Source organism: Chelonoidis abingdonii, chromosome 1, assembly GCF_003597395.2.
Source record: "Chelonoidis abingdonii isolate Lonesome George chromosome 1, CheloAbing_2.0, whole genome shotgun sequence".
NCBI classification, from domain to species: Eukaryota; Metazoa; Chordata; order Testudines; family Testudinidae; genus Chelonoidis; species Chelonoidis abingdonii.
The window spans coordinates 59,914,056-59,939,404 of record NC_133769.1 but is presented as its reverse complement, the minus strand read 5'-3'; the positions used below and the strand labels follow the sequence as shown (position 1 = coordinate 59,939,404).

At 41.4% G+C, this 25,349-nt stretch overlaps 1 protein-coding gene across 1 annotated transcript in view; it reads left to right on the top strand.

Moving 5' to 3' along the window:
• The first annotated feature begins 1,561 nt into the window (after window positions 1-1,561).
• The window catches only part of NELL2 (neural EGFL like 2), a 229,530-nt gene continuing 205,742 nt past the window's right edge, over window positions 1,562-25,349 (top strand). Inside the window, exons 1-3 of the mRNA XM_032775057.2 lie at window positions 1,562-1,656; window positions 2,096-2,224; window positions 24,071-24,221. Of these exons, the coding sequence (XP_032630948.1) occupies window positions 1,602-1,656; window positions 2,096-2,224; window positions 24,071-24,221 (335 nt within the window). The 5' untranslated portion in view covers window positions 1,562-1,601. The remainder of the gene's footprint in view (window positions 1,657-2,095; window positions 2,225-24,070; window positions 24,222-25,349) is intronic.

Here is a 25,349-nt window from a genome sequence, read left to right as displayed (position 1 = left end):
CCAGTTTTCTCACACCTTGGAGGCTTTTCAATAGGGTATTTTAATAGGAAACTTCCACACAATTTTCCCTGGGAGGCATGCGGGGTATGTGTCTCACCCCCTCTGTAACCTGAGGCAGAGGGATGCTGAGTCCTCTGCCAGTGTGCCTCCGACACTGCAGCAGCCTACCTTGGAAGAGGCTTCAATTCTCTGGAAGGGTTCCCATTAGAAATGTTCAAATGGACTTTTCTGAATCTCACATGCTGTCATGGAAAGGGCATGTCAGCGCCTCTCCTGTCCTGCCTTGGCCAGACCCCTCTGGGACAGCACCAACTCCTCACACAGGATGAACCCATACCTTCTTTCTCATGGCTACCACTCACACCCCCATGCCACTTGCTATTTCCAGAGCACTCAGGAAGCCGCAATCCCATCCTTTCTGCAGGCAGGGCTGCCTGCTGCCTTGCCCTTAGCTAGAGGCCCTGTGAGGTGTGCAGGGGAAAGCTGCGCTCTCCCTGCCCTACACGCCATGGTCCAGGGGCCGGAGGGGCCCACACAGGCTTCCCCTTAATGAGGTGCATGAAGAACATCTCAATGTTCCCTATATTGCGGCCAGTGGGGTGCAGAGAGGGGAGCTGGGGAGATGTTGGGCATCCCCCATTCCTTGGCCCATTAGCCCCTAGGTTGAGGAGTGTTCTGAGGGGTAACTTGTGTCCCCATCTTCTGCCCATGATCCACCAGGTGGGGGAGGTGCTAAGGGATAACTGGGGCCCCCATCCCTCAACCCATTAGTTCTAGATGGGGGGGGGGTGCTGAGGGGTAACTGAGGCTCCCTATCTCTCTGCCCATTAGCCCCTTTCTGATGATGGGAGCTGGGGCTCCCCACGCTTGGACAGGGAGGATCCCTGTTAAGGGGGCGGATGGAGTAGCTGGGAGGGCCCTCATCTGAGACAGCACCCGGGGAAGCCTGGGGCTCTCGGCATTAACCTAGCAGAGTACTTGGGGGGGCCGAGACGCGGGGGGGAGAGAGGGACGGACAACCCCCATTGCCTGCAGCTATTGGCCCAAGGCTAGGGCCAGCGCCCAGCCCCCAGCCGCCCCACGAGTGCCCCCTCCGATCTTGGGGAGGAGACTGGAGCTCCAGCGGGAGCCCGCGAGGGGGAGGCGGCGGCGCCAGCTGCTCGTGAGCCCAGGAGCTGCGCTTGGTAACCGCGGCGGGGCTTGCAGACAGAGCCCGTGGGAGCAAGGGCCACGGGAGCGTCCCAGCCTCCTCCCCCGCCCCAGAGGAGCAATTTATTCTCTCGCAGCCTGCTAGGCTCTCCATTGTCTCTGCCTGGCAGCGGGACCCGGCTGCGCTCCTCGCCCCATTGGTCGGCACCGGCTGGCTCGTATCGCTCGCCTGCCTGACCGTGTGCTCGGGAATCAGCACCTGGCTCGTGGGGCGAGCAGGCTCCGGCCAGGGCGGCGGCTGCTCAGGGCTCAGCAATGATGCGCGCACTGGGGACGCTAAGTTGCTCGCTCGCCTGTTGGGTCCGAGCTTTCTACTGAAAGACGAGGCGGCTCCGCTGCGTGGAAATTTTGCTCCCCACACCTTTGAAAGCTGCACTGACTGGCTCCATACCATGGAGTCCGCGAGTTGGTTAAGCACCTTCTGCTTTCTCCTCTGTCTGAGATCAGGTAAGTGGAAGCCCAGAATTTTGAAAAGCAGCATGAAGGAAGAGAGAGACAGAGAGATTGAGAGGAAAAACCAACCAACCTTCCCTCCCCCCTGTCTCCCAAATCCCACAGCTCTCCCCACAATCTAGGAAGAAACAGATGGAATAAGAGCAGCCTGTGCGATCTCTCTCTTCACAGCAGTCTGGGAGGGGAACTCGCATGAATTTTCTGGTGGAAACTCGTGTAGCTTTTTGAGTCAGGGGAACTTTATGGAGAGATGTATGTTAAAGTAGGTCATGTCAGTCCGGCTGAGTGCTTGTATCTCCCGGGCGCTGCTGATTACAGGTACTAGGCTATGAAGGAGCTAGGGGAGTAACTGACTTGTTCTCTTTGTTGTTTCTTCACGCTGTCGAAAAGTTAAATGCTCGGCAAATGGAGTAACTAATCATTTCTGGGTCAGTTTTAGGGTTTGGTGTGGACCCCTCGCTGCAGATTGATGTGCTGTCAGAATTGCAGCTGGGAAATTCCATAGCTGGAGTGCTGCAGGTCCAAGGGCTGCACAATGGGAGCAAAGCATTTCTCTTCCAAGGTATGGAGAATCTTTCCTATACTCCAGGCTGGGGTCAACCAAGGCCATTTGAATAATTTCTGAACTTGCTGGCAAATGTGTTTGTCTGAACTTTTGCATTAGCTTGATGGTTGATGCTATTCCCGAGGGATGATGCACAGATGATCCATTTTTAACAGCAAGGTTGCTTCCTGCTCTTTAAGCATCATGTTTTTTTTTCTCTCTCTCCCTGCCTGCTTTTCTTTCACTCTCTTGCCCATTTTTTTTTGATTGATGGAAACTTAATTAATGTACAGCAGGGACGATGATGGCAGATGGTTTATTTTGTGAGTCGTGGGGAGCAATGAATAATAACAACACACTTTTCTGAGCTGGGGGCAATTGATGTAGCTGGAAAACGCTAAACTAATCTCCAGTTCTAGCTAAGAAAATACTCACTGAAAGTTTTATGTGAAGAGACCAAAATGCTGAAATGAACTGTCCAGAGACTTGAGGCAAGGAGCTAAAAACGTGAACATTTGCGGGGAACAAAAGAGTCCCTTTTGAACTGTAATGTTGCACCCATTGCAAGAGAGAAAGAATGAATGAAATTTGGCCAGGTCTTAAAAAATCCAATTATTTCCCATGACAGCCAAAGGAGAGAAGCAGTAGTCTTGTCACAGTTTGAATAAATGAATTTCAGGACTTAATTCCAAAATAATAAAACCAATGTATAATCTAGTTCTCATTTTTAATGAAATAATAATGATAAAAAGATCATTTGAACTCATTGGGTAGGGTTATTTTGTCTATACCTGTTAATTTTCAAATTAATTTTCAATTATAGTTTTAAAATATCATGGGATTTTAAATCAAACTGCTGACCAGAATTAAATTCTGAGGGAAAGAAATCTCAGCCTTCATTTAAAAAACAATCCTGAAAGATGGATGTTTGAAAGTAGGTCTGTCATCTGAAAGCTGCTACAATGTGCTTTTTAAATGTGGCTAAACAGGAGCAGGGAAGATGGTTCAACATATGGTGGAGTGAGAATAAAGCCCTGTATCACTCTGCAATTTTAAAACATAGAGGATTGATTGTTCGCATCATTTGTTGGGTTAGGAGTTTTTACTCTGTTCTGAAATGATTTCTTGTGCAACAGGCAAGAGGTAGTGCTACCCAGAGAGAGCAGTTAATTTGAGAGAGGTATAATGTGGGAACAGAAATTCTTTGTTACTTTTGCATTAATGAGATAATTGATCCAAAATCTGATAGTCACTGAAGGGCTTTTTAAAGGGGAATCTCCATAGTGGTGTGTTTCCCTGCTACAGCCAGCATGTGTCACTATGATCATTAACTTTGAAGCATCGGCATATGCCTTCAAAAAGGAACGAATTGACACATGCTATATTTAAACAGAAATGGGCTCATTATTTCAGAGCTTCGACTTCTACATGAATGGAGAGTTCTTAGAATGGCAACATGTTTGTGTGACTCCATGGTTTGAGTCCTAAAATAGTTTTAATGTATAGCTAGTTATTCCATTTTAAGGCCCCATCCTGTTTTCATTGGGGAAAAAAGTCAAAACTCCCATTAACTTCAATGGTAATAGAACTGGCCATTTTCAAGAATAGTCCATTTTATTTTATATTTTCTCAGTGTTTGGAGAAACAGATTACGAGGGCGACAAAAATCACTGGAGGTTTAACTACTGCCTTTCTCTTTGTGTAACTGCGATGTAGTTCCCAGATGCATTGCCAATCTAATCAGATACAGTGCTTCTGTTAAAGGTCAAGGACCCTAAACAAATGGGACCAACAGGACCTTAAACTCTCAGGCTTTTTTTTATTGTGGTTTTTCTCCCTGGTCCCCTTATTATATCTAATAAAAATACTTTTGTCTAAAGTGGTTGCTGAGGGCACTCAGCATCTCTTGGGAAGCCTTCAGCACGTTGCAGGATTGGATACTTTTCCCCAATTGCTATATGGCTACATGACTGATTTTCTTACAATAAAGACAGTCTTCTCTGGATGGACAGGCTTACATTTTTCTTACTTGCATTTAGGAATATTCTGTATTAGACCAGTGGTCTATTTAATCATCTTCATTTTGGTTTTAGAGAATAAAGCACCAGGCAAATGAGACCATCTTTACTTCCTATATATGAATTTGCTGAATGCAAAATTGTTGATTTTATTTTCCTCACCCTTGCCAGGGCCATAGTCAGAGACCTAAATCCTTAGTCGTATTCTGAAAGAGCCAAATAACAGAAGTGATTGAAATGAGCAGAATGAAAGAATCCTGGATTCTTTACTAGCTCTCTTCCCTCTCGCCTTCTCTTCATATAGCTTAACTACATGAGATTTTGCTATTTTTAATATCAAGAGTGTCTTTGGGCTACACCCTCAGTTGGCGTAAATCAGTGTAGTTTCTATTGATTATTTGTTAATCGCATTGCTCCTCCTATTGAAATTCTTGGCAAAATTGAATGGGAGCAGAATCAGGCCCCTAATTTAATCCTGTTCAGAACAAATATTCTTGTTACATCTATTTAAAAAGCATAAAAGAACTGAATGTGGAATGTATCATTATCTTTAAACGTTTCAGAGCAGTGGAGACATGAACAGCTAACAGTCACAGGACAATTAAAGAAACGAAAGGGAAAAGCGAATGTAACATAGTGGTCTCTCTCCTGCAATCCTTACCTGGAGAAAAAGGTATTTAAATGTAAGTTTGCCTGAGAAGAGATTGCAGACCTGGATCTCATATCAATTTTTAACACAGGATTTTTTTTTTGACCTAATTAGGTATTCAGATAAAATTTTCTTTCAGAATTAATTCTCACAGGCACCTATATTCCCAGGAGATATAATTTACTAATGAGTTATGAATCTAGTTTCATTCTTTCATGGTCCCTTCAGTAGAATTTAAATGGCTCCAGATGCAATTTCCGATTGAAAACTAATTCGACATTCCAAATTCACAGCCACTAAAACCCTCTTATTCTGTGTCAGACTGATCCTGCACTATTAAAGTCATTAGTACTTTTGCCACTGACTTCAAAAGGATCAAGATCAAGCACTATGTAGCTACAAGGGTTTCCATCACTGCAGAAATGTAATGGCACCATAATTGTAAGTACTTCACTGTTGCTGATGGGAGCACACATTTTTAAATGGAAAATGGGGGAAAGTCTTCTTTTAAAAAGGCTGGTGTTGCTAAATATGGATATATACTAGTCACCAAGCAACCACAAACACAAGTATGGCGAAAACTTTTTTAGAGGAAATGCTCGAATCTTGTAAACCTTGGGATTTCATGCAAGTTGACTTGAAAGGCCAACAACCAAGAACACAAACTGGAAATTGGTATTTGCTGATTGCGTATGACACCTCAAAGTATGTGGTGGTGCAGTCACTGAAGGATAAAAGGACCGAGACAATTACAGCCACATGGAAGAAACATGTAGTGTTACAGTTCAGCCCACCAAGTTCCACCTGGTATGAAGGAGTCGCCTTGAGGTTGGAAATTAACAGCTCATACCTTTTAGGAAACTCCACTAACTCCACTGTCTGTTTTCACATTTGTAACTGCAGGGACTTGCTGGCTGCTGCTTCCCGCAGCTCCCATTGGCCGGGAATGGGGAACCACAGCCACTAGGAGCTGCAGAGGGCGTGCCTGGGGATGGTCAATGTAAACGAAAGGTCTCGTGGCCCGCCTTTGGATTACCCTGATGGGCTGTATGCAGAAGGTTGCTGATGCCTTTGCTAAACTAAGGGACCATTCAAAGTGAAGTGGCCTGTTAACCACCGGCTGAAGGTTGCTGATGCCTGTGCTAAACTAAGGGACCATTCAAAGTGAAATGGCCGTTAACCACTGGGTGAATGAGACCATCTTCACCCAAGGTGGGTTAGTGAGTTACAGATTCTTGTAATAAACCATAAATCCAGGGTCTTTATAAAGACCATGATTTTTAGTGTCTAGCTAAGTTATGAATTTTAAGCTCCTGGGCTCATTTTTTGAAAGTGTTGTGCAGGTTTCCTTTGAGGATGAGGGCTAATAGCTCAGATACAGAGTGATCACTTTGTGAAAAGTGTTCACTCACAGGTGATAGGGTGTTTTTGTCTTTTATCATATTCCTGTGTGAGTTAATTCAAGAGCATAGTGATTGGTTTCACCCACATAGTTGTTATACTGGCATTTAGTGCACTGGGTGAGGTACATCGCATGTTGTGTCTTTCTAGTATTTCAGAAAGGGCAGTCCCCCTCAGTAGTCTTATAAATGTTTGCATGACTGTGTATAAGATCCATGATCCACACTAGGAATCTGCTGGTAAAAGGCTTTGACATCACCACCTAAAATACAGGTATTATGCTGTTTTCTTATCAGTGCACTTGATCACAGTGATCATTAGCTCAAAGTCTGTCAAGTACTAGCAAATTCCAGTCTCATCTGCATAACCAGTAAATTGCTTCTCAGGCAAAAGTGCTTTTGCTATGTTGAAGTATCAGTTGTAATATTCGCTTATAGCAACCAAAAGACATATTGGGACACTGCAGGGAACAACTCTGGTACCCCAGGCAGGACTATATACAGACTGTGTTGCTCAGGTATGAAAAATCCACAACCTTGAGCTACATAGTTATACTGACCTAACCTTCCATGTAGACAGCACTATGTCAATGGGAGAGTTTCTCCCATTGACATAGCCACCGCGTCTTGGGGAGGTGGATTAACTATGCCAACAGGAAAAGCTCTCCCGTGGGCGTAGGAGCGTCTTAAGCGCTACAGAGGTGCAGCTGCACCAATGCAGCATTTTAAGTGTAGGCCTGCCCTAAAACTTCCTATGGAATCACTTGACAATCAGATATAACAGCATACTTTCAAAACAAAACAGCAATTGAACAATAAGATAACTTTACAGCACAATCTGTTAGTGGATGTGCTATCTTCACTGTTCATTGTAAAGGCCTTTGACTTAGAAGGCAGGCATTATATAAATGCCAGATATTATTATTAATTATACTTCTTCCTTTATAAGTACACAGTATGATATAGTTTCCATAGATCAAGGAGGGCGAAAGAAGGTGCAGCCTTCCTCTCTGCAAATAGTCAGAATTTCATGATTGCAAGAGTATTTGTTGCATTTTGAACTGCCCTTCTTTATCTTAGGAATTTCATGGACAACTACAGCATGAATTAGAGACAAATGAAAAGTTTGAACATTATGAGTTTGATCCTGCCAGATGCTGAGCTTGTCAGAGTCCAGTAAAATATTTACACACGTACATAATCCCATTGAAGTAAATTATTTTCACTGCTAATAGAAAATTGTGTTCTCAGATTTTAGCACCAAAATAAGGACAGTAGGTGTAACTTAGTTTTTTTAAACTGCTACTGTGAGCAATACTTTTGTATCATTCTGTCTCTGAAGTTCAGGCTCATTTATACTGTATCATTTGTACTCAGCTGGTGTCCAAAAGCCCCAATCCCTTTGCACTGGGTGCTGCACAAACACAAATGACCACACAGTCCAACATGGACTCCTCTTGCATCAAGTTACAGGAGACATGGAGTGGGTGAACAGATCACTCTACAGCATGTAAAAATAGGCATATAAAAAGAGAATCAAGGAATGGTGCTGCATGATGTTTGTGTTATTATTGGATGGAAGTCTAAGGAAAGTATATATCCATCAAAGGAAAGAGAAGGTAAGAGGACTGACTGACAGACGAGTGCAATCAGACAATTAATAAGTACTGGAATGTTTTTGGCTATAGTAACTTTATGTAAGATAAATGTAAAAAGAATATGAAAGAGTAGAGAGACTTGTCTACACTACAGGGGAAATTCAATCTAAACTACGCAATTTGAGTTATGTGAATAGCATAACTCAGATCGACCTAACTTAGATCTACTTAGCGCGGGGTCCAAACTATGTGATGTTGACAAAAGATGCTCTCCCATCGACTCCCCCTGCTTTTCTTGATCTGGAGTACAGGAGTTGATGGGACAGCGATCTGAGGTAAATTTAGCAGGTCTTCACTAGACCCACTAAATCGACTGCTGATGCATTGATTGCTGTGCGTTAATCCCCCAGTAAGTGTAGACAAGCCCTAAAAAATTTTGTGATTGGAATGCTGGATTTTGGAGTTCCTTCAGAAAAGAGACTAGTTTCTTCGGTTGAAATATTTAGCATTTAAGTGTTTATAGACAAAGCCCAGATATATCTGATGAGCAAAAATGGTCCTAGTGGCAGTATATGGTAGGTTCCGATGAAGAATGACGTGGTATAGAACACAAAAGAGCAGATTTAATCTGTCAGTCTGAATTATGAAATGACTTTAGTACTATTGGCTTTTGAATTGGCCAAAAAATAAAACTAAAATAGGCCAATTTGTACAATGGTTCATCATGACTATAAAGATAGCTAGCTTAGTATATATAAAGGTTAGCAGTACATTATTGCAGTTTGTATGTACTTATTATGTGTCCTTGGGTTTCCCGTCAGGAGGAGCCTTGTGTTTTGGTCTGTAATTATAGCTCTTTTCAGTGCCAAATAAATGAGTTAGAAAGAAACTTTAAAATGAAATGAGCTTTCATGTATGTAGAAATAGGTTTCACGAAGATTTGATTCTGGCTTTGCACTTCACAAGGTTGTACTTGTAGTGTCATTCCCTTTCTAGTTTTGGAGAGACTATGGTTTGTCTCTATGGAAGTAGCAGGGTTTGGCTCTCCCTGGAGGCTAGGGCTGTAGGAGTGAAGGCTATGTGCCTCTGTACTAACTCCTGGCTCTCCCTGGGCCCTTCCAGTTCCTTAACAGTATGGTTCCTGCAGAAGGACACTGTGTATGGGAGGAAAGGTAGGGTTTGTGCAGCGTAGGGGGAGAAAGCAGATAAGTCTGTGCTGACATGGACACAACAGTTTACCTGCCAAAATCCTGTGCGATTAGGGCAGGTGGAGGAGATATGATGTCAAAGAGAGTAGCTAACCCTTTGTGGTTTCCACAGCTTTGAGGAAGAAGGAGATGATGCAGTAGGACTGGATCTTCTCTCTTTTGTACCTCTGCCTGTATTCAGTGGAGTTCATTTCCAATGTCTGTGGAGGGAGTGGGGATAGGAAGGTCAATATAGCTTAGAATCTGGTGATTAATTCAATTTCAGTTACTTCTCCTACCCGTGCTGTTTAATTGTATATCTATAAGTAACAGGCATTGTTGAATTCTAGGAATACTTACAGTACAAAAGTGAGGGCGTTGTAGTACCATATCAATTCCCTTAATAATCAGCTGGGGCTTGATTCTGCCAGAATGAGTAATATTTAATTCTGCAAGTAACCCTATTGATTTTAATAGGACTACTCATGGAAGAAGGTACTGTTCACATAAGAATGTGAGAATGGGACCCTTCTAATTTTAGCAATATGAGCAGAAATCTGTGGGACTCAGATTACAATCTGGGCAAACCTTCTTTTGTCTAAGAACTGCTTTTTCCATAGCAATTCTGTTAGCTGGTTTAATGTAAATAATTACACACCATTTACAGAATAACTGTTGGCTAAAGCTATTCACTTACAGCTATAAAATAATCATAATTGCTATTGTACATCATTTCCCTGTTCTTGAAGAAGGCCCACATGCCAACTTAATAGAATCTCAAGAAGAAAATTCCTAACTTGGTTGATTGTATCTCTAAATACATAGGGCTCAATTCAGTATATTTGCATGAAAACCAGAGAGAGAGGAGTATGGCACATAGCTCCACAGTATGCACTGTAGGAAAATACATGCCCTCAGTACCTGTATATTCGAGTGGGAGTGTAAATTCTTGCTTAAATTGATAAGGGAGGCTGCTGAGTCAGTCAGAAGAATGAAGGCCAGCAAATGGAAGGGGCATCTCTCTGCATGTGACAGGACACCTAGGCAGCTGGTCAGTAGCAGATGAGCATAGATGACAGTCATCAAACAACCTCTGTTGAAAGTGTAGCAGGACACAATGGACTCAGATGAAGTAAAATATCTTATGTTGACAGCAAAACCACATCTGTTTTACATACGGTATAGTGCATGACATCTTGATCCACTGTGTATAATGAGATACAGGGGATAGGGACTTCTGTGCATCTTGTACCCGTCAAATGTGTTGCCTTCACATTGCTGCTTAACACTCCCAGAGCAAAGAGATGGCAACGTGTGTGGGTGAGGTGCTGCCACTCTGTGTCTAATTGCTTTTCTGTAGTCTATCTCTGATTGAACATGTGGTCACCACAGAACAGCTATGACCAGCTACATAAGGGTTTTTGTGGGTTTTTCACAGCAATCATGTTCAAATGGTCAGGGGAGAACGTAGAAATTTCCTGCACAGTACCTGATGCTCTGGGTCAGTGCCTGAATGTATTTTCTTGCCCTTACCAACACCCAACTCCAATGTCTGCTGTGTGTGAGAGCACAGGTATGATGTAAGGATCAGGGTGCCTGAACATTCCTGTGGTCCAGTCCTGCCTACTCACTTTTAACTCATATTGTCCAGAGCCGATAGACACGGGATGGACAGGTAGCTGTAGAATTGCTTGTTGAATACAGAATCTGTCACAGTTTTAGGCTGACTGCTCTTATATTACTCCTTCATGGTCTACTTCAGGAGTGCCCAGTCAGGTCTCAGACCTCCAGCCACCACCTATATCTGGGCAGGGACCTATGTCCTACTCCCTTCTGAGCAGGGATTTTAAGGTTGCATGGCCCTCTGTCTTACATTGTGCTATCTCCAGCAAGCCAGTCTGCCTAATGGCCAGCACCTGGGCTTTGCTTTCTCGCTGAGGGCTATGATAGATGTGATTTACCAGTAATCCAAACAGCTCTTTCTAAGCAAGCACATTTATTCATAGGGAAAAAGCATCAGAGATAGAATATAAAAAAAACCAATAAGCAGATTTAAATGTACACTAAACATACCAGGAGTCACCCATCAGCCTTATGGGGCCCTGGTAGCCCAAAGTCCTTCAGCAGGATTGGGGCCCCTTTGGACAAAAGTTCATGTCGATTTGCTGGCTGAGAAAGAAAGCCCTGTGACAGTTCACGCACAGCTTTTTATACCAAAATCCCTTTCTTTGTGTGAGTCTATGGAATACCCAGTTTGAAACAGTATATGCAAACCTCTTCAGTGTTTCATTAGCAAAGAGTGAAGCTGAATGCAGGTTACGTAGAACAATGGAACACTGATGTGGACACAGTGGCAAAATGAGGACAGATACACACATTAAGCATCAGGCCGCAACTTTTGGTAAATTTGAACACAGAGAAGGGGTGCTATTCACCCATCACCCATACTATCCTATACCAGGTACTTCATTGGCTCCAGTGTGAGGGTTACAGGGCTCCTTACTGTATAACCTATAACTCAGGGTAGGCTTTCCCCAGCCCATTCCATCTAGGACTCAGCTCTCTCTGGGTCCCAGCACCCTCCGTCCCACGAGGGGATGGGGGTGGGGACCATGGCCTACAAGGGCCACAAGGACTCACCTTGTCCTGCAAGGGCCACAAGGTCTGACCCTATCCCATAAGCCCGAGATTCAGCACGAAAATTCCAGGTCATTTACTCCTCTTAACCCAGCCCCGCATGGTTCGTTAGATCCTGAGAGCTGGGGAATGCTGGCCAATCAGCACCTCACTCCCCCACAGCCAATAGGTGCCAGAGACTCCTGGGGGGAGGATCTGCCTACTGTCCCTTAGCGAGTGTCTCCCTCCCTTGCTGCTGTTACTATGCCCCTTTCACCACCAGCCCCATCAAGTTCCCCCACCTGTTGAGACAGGTGCATAGCATTTATTAACCCTGTGCATTGCTTTCTCTGTGTGGCCTAGCTCCCAGCATTCCTTGTTCCACTGGTGTCCATTCAATAACAGTCCCTCCAGGAAACCTGGATTCTCTAACTCCAGTTCCATTGATCATGATACATGCCGGGGGTGGTACCTTTCTGGAGTTGTTTGGTCTCAATAACTCGCCTTAATAACATACTGTTTTTAGTTCCTGGAGGATTTGTGGTAAACCTCCCCTGTGGAGTAGAACACAGTTGTACATAATCCATTCATAAACTTAATACAGTGGTCCCCAAAGATACTTCATGTGGTTGCAATATCTGTCACGGAGTTTTTTACTTCACACAGGCCAGATATTTTCCATGTGGAAGTGTTACACAGTGGTGGTCCTTCAGAATTTGGCTGCCTCCTGTGTGTCTCAAGCAGGTAAAGAGTTGAGCTCATAATGTATTTAAAGCCAGTATATAAGAGTTTGAGATTATATTTGGTTGTCATGGGAAACTCCCCTTTCATGTGATTACTCTTCAGATCCCTATGGTTTGTCATGTTTCAATATCTCTCAGGTTTCAAATTCAGCACAGCAGCCAATCCTGTCATGTTAAAAACTCAATGGAGAGTTCTGTATGTGATGAAGCACTAGAAAATATTTCAGTGCCCTGATCTGAAAGTGAGTCCTTGTCACTTCTCCAGGGTCCATCTGTTTTATCTAAATCCCTTTTTAGCTTTATCTCAAGCTCTTTGATACGCTAATATGCCCATCACTATTGTATGTAATGGTTTTGTCCTAGAAAAAATAGACTTAATATGATGTGAGGGGGGCTCCAGTATTATAGCGGCAGTCTTCGGTTAGAGGTAGTACTAGTTACATTGCTTTTCCATTATAAACGCTTATCTGGATACTTCAGGTGATTATAATAGTCCTGAAAATAACGAACAAATTTGTTGCTAACATAACATGATTATTATCAGCCTGGGAATATATTTATTTTTATTAAACTTGAAAAAAAATCATTGTAGCCATTTTTAGTGTATAGACTTGCAGATAAAAAATAGGAAGTGGTTTCAAATGTTGTTTTGTACTCCTGTAATTCAAAAATGTCGTTTTTGGTTTAGCACTGCACCTCTTTAGTCTGTTTGGTGAACCTGAGGAGCTGGGAGGCAGCTGTGTAACATGACTTTAGAAAAGTGGATTTTGTACCCAACCAGCAACTCTTGACAAATGCTAGACTTAATGGAAGGCTAGAGATGGCATAGCATAAAACATGAATAGAATAGAACAGAACTCTGAAAACAATGTTCATGAGGGTTTTAGCATATAGATTGAACACGTATTTGCAGCAGCAAAATATTGAGCTATCTATGGCATAGCTACAGTGAAAGATTGTATCACTGTACAAACTTAAATATACTATTTTGCCCCAATTGTACTTCAGTAAGATTGTAATCCCTGCACTCGCATACTAGTTGTTTGTTGTGTTCATTAAGAATCACAGCATACAGGAGTCCATACAATTTGGGCACTAGGTGCCAGTGTATGTTGACTGAGTCTTTATTTCCTTTGACTCTTAGGTAGGGTTTAGCAGTTGCAATAAAAGTGTGGAGGGTTAAAGTCTGTAATGTCCATTAAGAATAGTCAGTCTTTCGAGCCCTGGAAGCCAAGGCCACCTACTTCTATTTTGGAAACTTAGAAATATAAAGGACAATCACAGTTTTGACCTTTTTCTAAAAATATGTTTCTCACCCTTTTACTTGCAAAGAGCCTTGAAAGTATATATATGAAAATATCCTGCTGTAAACCAGTCACTAGGGTTGGATGTTCCATTCTGTTTTTATATATATATAAAACTTAAAAATGTACGTTTTTTGTTACATAATTGCACTCAAAAACAAAACAATATAAACTTTAGAGCCGACAAGTCCATTCAGTCCTACTTCTTGTTCAGCCAGTTGCTAAGAAAATGTTTGTTTACATTTACAGTGTCACCTGAAAATGAGAACAGCCATTCATATGGCACTTTTGTAGGCAGCATTGCAAGGTATTTACGTGCCAGATATGCTAAACATTCGTATGCTCCTTCATGCTTTAGCCACCATTCCAGAGGACTTGTCACTTTCAGATGACATTGTGGGCAGCATTATCTCCTGCAAATGTAGACAAACTTGTTAGTCTTAGCGATTGGCTGAACAAGAAGTAGGACTGAGTAGACTTGTAGGCTCTAAAGTTTTACATTGCTTTTTTTTGAGTGCAGTTATGTAACAAAAAATTCTACATTTGTAAGTTCAGCTTTCATGATAAAGAGATTGCACTACAGTACTTGTCTTAGGTGAATTGAAAATACTATATCTTTTGTTTTTTACAGTGTAAATATTTGTAATCAAAAATAAATATAAAGTGAGCATTGTACACTTTGTATTCTGTGTGGTAATTGAAAACAATATATTTGAAAATGTAGAAAACATCCAAAAATATTTAAATAAAAGCTGTTCTGTTATTATTTAATAGTGCAGTGAATTGTGATTAATTTTTTAAATCACTTAACAGCCCTAATACACATATATCATGATGTGACAGATTTTCATTACCAATCTGCCTGGACCATAGTTGACCAGGCTAGGCCACAGGATCTTTTATGGGGAGGAGATGATGAGGCATACCAAGTGCCTAAATTTTAAAGCTTTATTAATAAAATACAGCAGAGAGTGCTGGGAACGCTCCCAGTCACTCAGGGGAAGAAAGAAAGCATTAGTGCCCCCAGCCCTAACCCACTTTCATACTCACACAAACACTTCCCAAAACTGGCCAGGTCTGGGTGTAACATAAGAAGAAGAGGGGGAGGGGTGGATAGGAGTTCTTGCCCTGGGCTCAGGTCATCCAAGAATCTGCTGTAATCTTCAAAGTGCATCAGCTCTTGGGAGGGTTTTTAAGTCCTGGATTGCTGTGAGGGTGTCATTGTCTAGGACCCTCTGTGCCTGGTGCCTTTTGTACCAGTCCCAATCGGCTTGCTGTGGCCTTCTTGGCTGCCCAAAACACGCCGACACCGGAGAATTTGTTTTCCCTTTTGTTGGCATTCACCATCGCCGCCTCATTTGCTCTGTTTTTGCTGCTCTCTTTGCGGCTTTGCTCCATTTAGTTCTCCTCTTCTCATGACTGGACAGCTGTAGATTTCTCATCTGTAGATTTCTCGTCGAGCCGTAACCTTGGGCCGGGGCCAGCACCTTATCTTCACACTGAGCTAGCTAAAGTGCTGAGTTAACCCGTTTTCTACTTTTTTCTTTCTTCCTCCCACCCCCCTTGGCCTCTTGTACTCGTGCAAGGGAATCTTCCATTCCCCTTTTACATACCTTTGATCCTCTCCAAAGTGCTTTGCAATGCTTGCAACAGCGTTAGCCACATACAGTGCTGATCTGCCTTCCCCGGGGACTCCTTGAGGGAGGGGACCATTGGGGTTTGACAATGAATCCTTTGTTTTTCTGAGAGAATGAAAGCCAATATGCAGTTGTGTGGGATAGATAGGCTGTCTCACATGCTGCAAGTGGCTCTAAGCTGTAGCCCCACCAGTGTAAACTCTTCTCACATCAAAGTGATGTTTGTCCAAAGGATGGGGGTATCTAAGTAACAGGGGCAGCTCTAGGCATTTTACCACCCCAAGCATGGCAGGCAGGTTGCCTTCGGCGGCTTGCCTGTGGAGGGTCCGCTGGTCCTGCGGCTTCGGCCGACCTCCTGCAGGCGTGCCTGTGGGAGGTCCTCTGAAACTGCGGGACCAGCAGACCCTCCGCACGCACGCCTGCGGGAGGTCCGCCGAAGCCGCAGGACCAGTGGACGCTCTGCAGGCAAGCTGCCGAAGGCAGTCTGCCTGCCGCCCTTGCAGCGCCAGCAGAGCGCCCTCCGCGGCTTCCCGCCCCAAGCACGCACTTGGCGTGCTGGGGCCTGGAACCGCCCCTGCTAAGTAATCACAGTGTGGTCTGTGGTCTGGTACTGTATTACACCTGAAATGGTGGAACAGATGACTCTTTAATACTAATCCTGACACTTAAATGTACTCTTTTTGTGGCCTGAGCCAAGACAATTAACCTTTCAGCCTGTATTTCCCCATCTCTAAAATGGGGATGATAATAATATGTAGTGACCAGACAGAGGCAGTGCAGTGTATATACTAAAGTTCACTAGAAGGCACACAGCATTCCCCGACCTGGAATTTACTTGGGGAATTATCCCTGGCAATGGCTGTTTAAATGCTGGCAACTGCTCAAAATCAGTTGGCCTTCACTTCTGAAGCAGGTGACTAGGGGTAGAGAAACAGATGCACCTTCCAACATGTATAAAAAAGAATTAGTTTAATACAGATATGCTCCAAAGAGTCATTTAAGTGACCCCATCCAAAATCGTAAGGCTAGTCCTGAAGCACGATCATGGTTGAGAGGACTCAGTACATTTCAAGGTGTAGGAGCTGAAAAATCGTTTTGCAGGCTCACAAAAAATGCTAAGGATGGTCATTTTAAGGAATTGGGTTTGATAAAAGGCGCCACACAAACCCTCAGCTTAGCATGACTTTCATCAGGCTTCTGGAAGAATCTAGTTTACAGTGGGCATATTCAGAGACTGAACACTGCACAGTCATTCTGACCCTTGTATTTCATCACCTGTTTTACAGCGTGCTCCAGCATAGATATGAAACACTATTATTGATTAACATTGAATGCCTAATGTACCAACAGCTCTAATTTGCCCAGGACAGTCTCAGGTTTGCAAACCCTGTCCTGAGGAACTGTAACTGCTTGTTGTCTCAAGGCTGGGTGGTTGTTCTCAGTCAGCTATCATATTGTATTATATTGTCTAGTGTTTTTTATTCTTTTGTTGTGTCACAGTTGACAATTTGTCTCTTAAACTATATATAAAATTAATAGACAGGAAAACTAATAAATCAAGCTAAAATTGTCAGTCCCCAGGCAACAGAAAAGAAAGCATTACATACAGAGAGCTTTGAAAGAAATCATGAATACTTATGCAAATACAAATTACTCAGGTTAGGCATGCAAGTTAGGTGCTTAATGCTGGGTTTTTTTTCAATTCACAGACCTACACTGCAGCCCTAAAGCGATGTCCCTTGTCTCAATGTGCCCAGATTGGTTTTATGCACACAGTAGCTTCTGTTGAGCAGTGCCAATTGTAGAAAAGGTTACTGTATACAATGTGACCCAATTTAGGTGTGCAGTTGTCAGGTTTTACATATGCAGCATAAGTGGATATTTTTTCCAGATGTAGACCATCAAGTTTTACCTACAAGTATCAGAGTAAAGTGAAGTTATTTTAAATGAGAAGATATCCCTTTCTGGCCTACACATCAAGAACTTGATTGACATTCAGACTAGAGAAAGCTGCAAAGCAAGGATGATTGGAACTTCACCAATTGCTGCATAACAAACTGAAATTTCCTCCTTGCTTTTATCGGATATAATGATTTGGTTTCAATTCATTTTGTTCATTTAGTTTTGCTTTCTTTTTAATTTTTTTCTGTTATTGATGCCTAAATTTTCACTTTTGTGTCTCTGGTTAAAAATGGAGGCAATCAAAATCAGTGGACGCTTTTGAAACAGAATGAAATCCTAGTCTCATTGAAGTCAATGGGAGTTTTGCCATTGACTTTAATGGCATCTGTCATAAACAGATAGTTAAGGGTTAATGCCTCTTTTACCTGCAAAGGGTTAAGAAGTTCACCTAGCCTAGCTGACAGCTGACCAGAGGAACCAATGGGGGAAGAAGATGTTTCAAAAGGAAGGAGGGAAGTTTCCTTTGTTTAGAGTCAGTTTCAGTTTCAGCCAGAGTGAGAAAGATCAAGGAACCAGCCTCTTATCAGAGTAGTAAGTTTTGGAAAGGAATAAATAGGCTTATGTGTATTTTCTTTTGTAACTTGTCTTTGTGCAATTAGGGGAGTAATCAAATTTGGGTCTTCTTGTGTGTACTAAGGTTTCTGCCCAGGGAAACATCCTGTGTTTTAAATCTGTTGTCTGTGAGATCAGCTTGTATGCTGTCTCCCAGAGGTTTTTTTTCTTTTATCTTTCTTTTCTTTAATTAAAAGCCTTCTTTTTAAAAACCTGATTAATTTTTTCCCTGTTTTTTAGATCCAAGGGAATTGGATCTGGACTCACCAGGGATTGGAGGAGGGGAGGGAGAAGGGAGGAGGAAGGAGTAATTCTTCCTTGTTTTAAGATCCAAGGGATTTGGATCAGTGTTCACCGGGGACTTGGTGGAGGAGTCTCTCAAGGCTACCCAGGGAGGGGAAGGTGTTTGGGGAGGAAGACAGAGTTTCCCAAATAACTCAGAAGTCTGGATGGTGGCAGCGAGACCAGATCTAAACTGGTAATTAAGCTTAGAGGTGTTCATGCAGGTCCCCACATCTGTACCCTAAAGTTCAGAGTGGGGGTGAGACCTATGACAGCGTCAAAAAGTCATACTATATGTATTAGGCTCATAGACTTTAAGGTCAGATGGGACCATCATGATCATGTAGTCTGACCTCCTGCACATTGCAGACTACAGAACCTCACTCATTCAGTCCTGATATAGACCCCTAACCTCTGGCTGAGTTACTGACATCCTGAAATTATGATTTAAAGACTTCAAGTTACAGAGAATCCACCATTTAGACTAGTTAAAACCTGCAAGTGACCCATGCCCCAATATGCAGAGGAAGGTGAAAACCCCTCAGGTTCTCTGCCAGTCTGAGCTAGGGGAAAATTCCTTCCCCACCTCAAATATGGCGATCAGTTAGACCCTGAGCATGTCAGCAAGACCCACCAGCCAGATATTTGGGAAAGAATTCTCTGTAGTAATTCAGAGCCCTGCCCACTTAGTGTCCCATCAGCAGCCACCAGAGATATTTGCTGCTAGCAGTTGCAGATCAGCTACATGCCGTTGTAGGCAGTCTCATCACACCATCCCCTCCATAAACTTATCCAGATCAGTCTTGAAGCCAGTTAGATTTTTTGCCCCCACTATTTCCCTTCCAGAACTTCATTCCTCTGATGGTTAGAAACATTAACGTAATTTCAAGGCTAAACTTGTTGGTGGCCAGTTTATATCCATTTCTTCTTGTGTCCACATGGGTGCTTAACTTAAATAACTCCTCTCCCTCCCTGGTATTTATCCCTCTGATGTATTTCTAGAAAGCAAACCTATCTCCCCTCAGCCTTCATTTGGTTAGATTTAACAAGCTAAGCTATTTGAGTCTCCTCTCATAAGGTAGGTTTTCCATTCCCCAGGTCATCCTAATAACCCTTCCTGGCACCTGTTCCAGTTTGAATAATCTTTCTTAAACATGGGAGACTAGCATTGCACACAGTATTCCAGGTAAGGTCTCACCAGAGCCTTGTATGATGGTACTAACACTTCCCTGTCTCTACTGGAAATACCTCGCCTGATGGGACTGCATTAGCCTTTCTTCACAGTTGCATCACATTTGTAGTTCATAGTGATCCTGTGATCAACCAATACAACCAGGTCTTTCTCTTCCTCTGTCACTTCCAACTGATACGTAACCAGTTTATAGCAAAAATTCTTATTGTTAATCCCTAAGTGCATGACCTTGAACTTTGCACTATTAAATCTCATCCCATTTCTATTACTCCAGTTTTCAAGGTCCTCCAGATCTTCTTGTATGATATTCTTGTCCTCCTCCATATTGGCAATATCTCCCAACTTTATGTGATCCGCAAATTTTATCACACTCCCACTTTTTGTGCCAAGGTCAGTAATAAAAATGTGAAATAAGATTGGTCCCAAGATTGATCCCTGAGGAACCCCACTAGTAGCCTCCCTCTAGCTGAACAAGTCACCTTTCAGTATGAACCATTGTAGTCTCCCCTTAACCAGTTCCATATTCACCTTTCAATTCTCATTAATCCCTATCCTCGCCAATTTAACTAATAATTTCCTGTGTGGAACCATATTGAATACCTTACTGAAATCTAGGTAGAATAGATCTAGTGCATTTTCTTTGTCTAAAAAAATCAGTTTTCTTCTCAAAGAAGATCAGGTTGGTCTGACATGATCTACCTTTTGTAAAACTATGTTGTATTTTAACCCAATTACCATTCACCTCTATATCCTTAACTACTTCCTCTTTCAAAAATTGTTCCAGGATCAGTATATTAGTATACTATAATGTATATTAGTACATTAATATATTACAGATGGGATAAAACTGGAACCAGTTCTCCAAATCCCTTACTTGTAGATGAAATAGGTTTTTGAGCTGAAATTCCCCTGGCTTTGGTTTTGAAGAACTAAATTAAGCTCAAGTGTTTTTGAAAAAATTACTCCCTCCCTAGTTTTTGCTTTTCTATACGACACATTGTTACATGCCAGACATTTGGGAATGTATTAGTGGAGGATGGGACAGGATGGCGGGGGAAGGAAAAATTGTAAAAGCCTGGTAGCTCATGCTGTATTACAAATTAGAATCTTGTGCATCAATTCAAATAAAAATTCAAGTTTTTAAAAAATAAAGCATTCCCACTGCAGAATCGAATGAGCCTCATAATATTGCAGTCTTTTATTGTAATACAAGTTGGTTCATTTTATTCCATTTTCAGGTTTCATTACAATCATTGATACAGGAGTGAGATTCATGAATTTGAATGTACAGTGTTACACTTGAGAGTGTGTGCTGTTATTTCAACCTTGTAAAGATTCTGCATGTTGATTGGCTTGCCATTCTACCTCATTTACCAAAAGAACCTGACCCTGCAAATCAGCTAGTTAGGTTAAAGAACTGTGGAAAGTAAATGTAGTGCTGGATACCTGTGTCCTTTGCAGATAGAAGGATTAAAAATCCTCGGTCAAAGTGTTCTTAGTCAAAGACTGCAATGAGAAGAGGAAATGACACAATGTGAATATATGCTTATGTTACTGATTCTACCAAGCACTGGAAAATGGTATAAAATCAAACTAGCGTTATTACATTCTCCGTACTGTTATACTTTGCAGCCCTCCTCCTTCTCTTACAAGCCACTAGAGTTTAATTCAGATAGTTCAGCAAATTTTCACTTAGGTGCAGAATTGATTTATCGCTATTAAAAGCTGATTGTATACACATTACACTGAAAACACAGAGCTTGATTCATTAGCAAGTGTTCCTTAAAGGACTTTTTTGCAAGAATTCTATTTCAGCAGTGAGGTGCATAATGTAAGTTTAGCTCCAAATAGGAACCCCCCCCCAAACAATTGAAGACATACCATCTGTTAGGTGCAGCTACCTATTTTTTTTTAATAATTATCTATTTTTATTTTAGCCAAGGAAGCATCTGCAGAAGGTTATTAGTCCTTAAATATTTTGTATGCAGTTTGTTGGCATTACTGAGAGTTGGTCAGCTGGACTTCAATACTTCAGTTATAGAACAGAAAATAGCATCTCCACATCTCATGGGCCTGATCCTTAGAGACCCTGAGAACCACCAATATTTTTCTTTCTTTTAATACAAGTTTTGTTTTTTTGAAATGTCCACTGTATAGACTATTCTTCCCTCCCTGCATGAAGTATTTATGTGTATAATGCCAATTTACACTAATAGATTTTACTAGTTATTGTGCATTCAAACATTGCAATGCAACAATAAACCCCAGTGCAACCCCTGTCTAAAACAGAAAAATACGGGAAGGCCTGGAACATTGTCAGTCAACCACAGTTAATATTGGACTTCACAGGCATCATACTAAGATTTGCATGTTGTTCTATACCTTATTATTATATACAAAAATATCAATTCAGATTTAGAATGACTGATCATACTTCCATTGAAGTCAATAGCAAAATTTCCAGTAAGCAAAACCAGGCCCATAAACCTTGCAGGAAGTCTATAGAAGTGCTAGAGGCAAGAGACGAGCAACATTACTACAGTTAGTTTAATAAATTAAATTCAGATACCAAAGAAAATTTCCATCCACTCCAGGTTAATAGAACAATTATTCTCTGGTCTGAACTCACTCAGGTCTTGCTTGCTTCTGCCACTCACACTGAGTTGCAGGTTACTCCACTACTTTGAGACTTTTTGTAAGCTTTTCGGGTCAGAGATTCTTGTTTATTATTTGTATTGCCTAGGAACTCCAGTTGTGGACCAGGATCCCATTGTGCTCGGCATTAGAAACTCAAAACAAAATGTGTCTGTATGGTGTGTGGCACTAAATAGGCCCTGGTCCTGATTGGAATATATTTGCAATGTTAATGCTAAAATAATGGACCCCTAAGCGTAAAAAACACTGGCCTGACTGTCAGAGCTTCTGAGAATCACAACTGCCATTAACTGCAGATAAGGTGGTGGATGCTTTCCCCTTCTGAAAACTCTCACTGCTTGTGTTTTTCTGCATCTTCATAGATGATTCTGTTGATTTAACCTTAGGCTGGGATTTTGTTTTTAGTTCTTCAGTCTTATCCTGCATTTCGTGTGTACCCTCCACTCCCAGTGCATTCAGTAGGAATTTTGTGTGCATTAAGAATTTGTGATAGTGGATGGAGAAAATTTCCCATGTGTGTCTTTCCTTTTCCCCTCTCTAGCTGTTGGAAATAAATTGTTTATATTGCTAGAAACTGTTAATGCAGTTAAACCATCTTGTAGCATGCAAACCTGTGTCACTCCATTCTGCTAGCGTCCCATGGCTAAAAATGAACATTTTGATGTAATTTCATTTGAGTTGCTTCATAATTTATTGATAGTTTCATTAAAATACCATGGAAGTTTGCTACATACAGGGTGTTATGTAAGTCACAATAGAAAAGACAAGAAATCATAAAAAAGGCATTTTAAAGGAAAGTTTGTGTCTCTTGGATCCACCATGTTAAAGAAAAATGGACCAAATTTTAGCCCTGGTGTAAAAACCTGGATAAGTTTGCCTCAGATTTCTGTGGGTTATAAATTTTTGCATCTCCTCTATCCACATTTACAAAATATTTATTTCCAAAATAATAAACATGTTTGCTTAGGGATGCAGAGTACAACTTTTATAGGTACCTCTTAAACCTTAAAAACGTGTTTCCAGAATAATGAAGTAAGCTTGTTATAAGCTTCCAGTATTGCCAACTGAGAAGTCAGCATTTACATTCCAGTTGGTTGTCTACTACTGATGTCATTGCATTAGTGCTGGTTGGTCAAAATGCAAAGACAGAAAACTTATGAACTGATTTAGATTTGACATGGTTGATTGCACACTCTGATGAATTCATTCTTTATATAAAATACATATCTTAAATATTTTCATAGTATAATGCATTATGAAAAACCTGGGAATTGTTTCCTCATTTTGATCGTGTGACATCTTGTTCTGTAAATTTGGCTCTGTGGGACTCAAAGGTGGGCTTTTTGTACTCTGCTAATGTTATGTGCAAATTAGAATGAAGATCTACTCCACACTGTATTGTTGTTGTTTGCGTTTGGATTCTTAACAATTTCATTTTTACAGTTAGTCTCTAGCAAGCATACACTCGTGTGTGTACATCAGCAAAATGCCCAACACTAATTTTGGTGATCTTTACAAATTTTATATTGAAAGGTTTCGAAAGTTGTGTTTTAATCCATTGATAGTAAACCTTTTGAACTGAGTAAACCTTCTGTAAAGAGCTGCTTTTTTAAAACAAAATTAATTGTCCTTTGATACCATGCAAGCTCATTTTTGTAGAAGCCATAAGATCAGGGTTCAGGTCTCACAAGACAGCTTAGGCTCATATCAAGTGTTGACACTTTTTGTGGTAAAGTGTAGGAGAGCTGCATTGTTAGAGGTTGCCGTACTTGGATGAGATATTAAAGGAACCATCTGTCCATCTATGGAGAAGTAAAAGAGCCTAAGGCACTTTCTTAAAAAGAACAGAGGATAGCCCTTGTGTCCTAGAAAATATATCCTCTTTCATTAAAACAAGCTCTGCTGTCCAGAGCTGTGTGTAAGCTATTATTGACCATAATGTGATGGCTGTTCTTGCCTATTTGTCACTGTACTACTAATATGTAACTCATTATCTTGTAAGCTCTGTGGATTTAGAGTGCTATTTAAAACCAGAGTCTATTCTCAATGATTTTCTGTTTCTTTTTTAGATACTTCAAGAAATGTAAAAGCATCCCCAGAGATAGCTGAAGTCTTTTTTCAGAAGTTAAGAAATAAATATGAATTCACAGTTTTGGTGACTCTAAAACAAGCCCATTTAAATTCAGGTGTTATTCTTTCTATTCATCATTTAGATCATAGGTAAGTATTGCCACCTATATTTCCTGTATTATTCATATACTGCTAAATACAAATACATGCCTTAATTAAATCAGAAAAATAAGCTCAAGAAAATGACGGTAAGATTTGTTGTGCAGAAGATCACTTTCAAGCAGCTATAGTGTAAGGCAACATGCACTATGCAAATTAATAGTTATTCAAAAATCTAAATCTGCCAGCAGAATGTGGAACAACTGTCACTCTTTAAATGTCTCCTGCTGCTAAGGGCATAAAAAGCCATTTCACTGTTGTTGGTCATAACATTATGTGCCAGATACCCAGAAGGTGTAAATAAGCATTGCTCCATTGTAGTCAGTAGAGCTATACCAATTTATACCAGCTCTGGATCTGGCCCTATAACTGTAACATTTAACTAGCTGGCTCATAAGTTTCTAAAGATAGTAAAGATTTCCTCTCGGTTATGGACATACCCTATAAAAACTTGCACAGTACTTTGTAAAGAACACCTTTTAGGTTTGAAAGACATGAAGCATTTGAGGTTTAATTCTTTCTAATAGTATAATCACTGTTTGAGATATAGAAGGGATATTTTCTATATTTTCTGTAGCAGCTGTAGCTACTGAAGCTAGCCAACCTCTGGTTCTACGAACGGGTAAGAAGGAATTTTAAAAACCTGCAATTTTTTCCTGAATAAATTAGGCATCACCCTGGCAACAGATCTTCTCTCCCTCCAGTGTGTAGACCATTACTTTTTTTCTGATATATTACTGTAATACTTCTCTACTTGATAGTTGTGCTATTAAATGAAACAGTTGTGTATATATATGGTTGTAAAGAGGCTGATTATAAAGGAAACTTTCATAATAGGATTACTATTACTGGAAAACTGGTATGTTACTAAATACAAGGGATCAGATTTCAGTATCATCAGGGCAATTCTCCTTCCCCTTCTTTTCAAACAGTCCCAAAATTTGGAACTAATTTGAGGTTTACATTTTTTTTATTAACTACCCATCTCCCCCATTGTAGCAGGACCAGCTGTCTCCTGAGTGCTTCCTCATGGTCTGGGGTGGCTCTGTGGTGCCTTGTCTTAATTTTCCCTCTCAGGTAACCGAAGGACTGTATGCTAGGCTCTTTTGCTTCAATAAT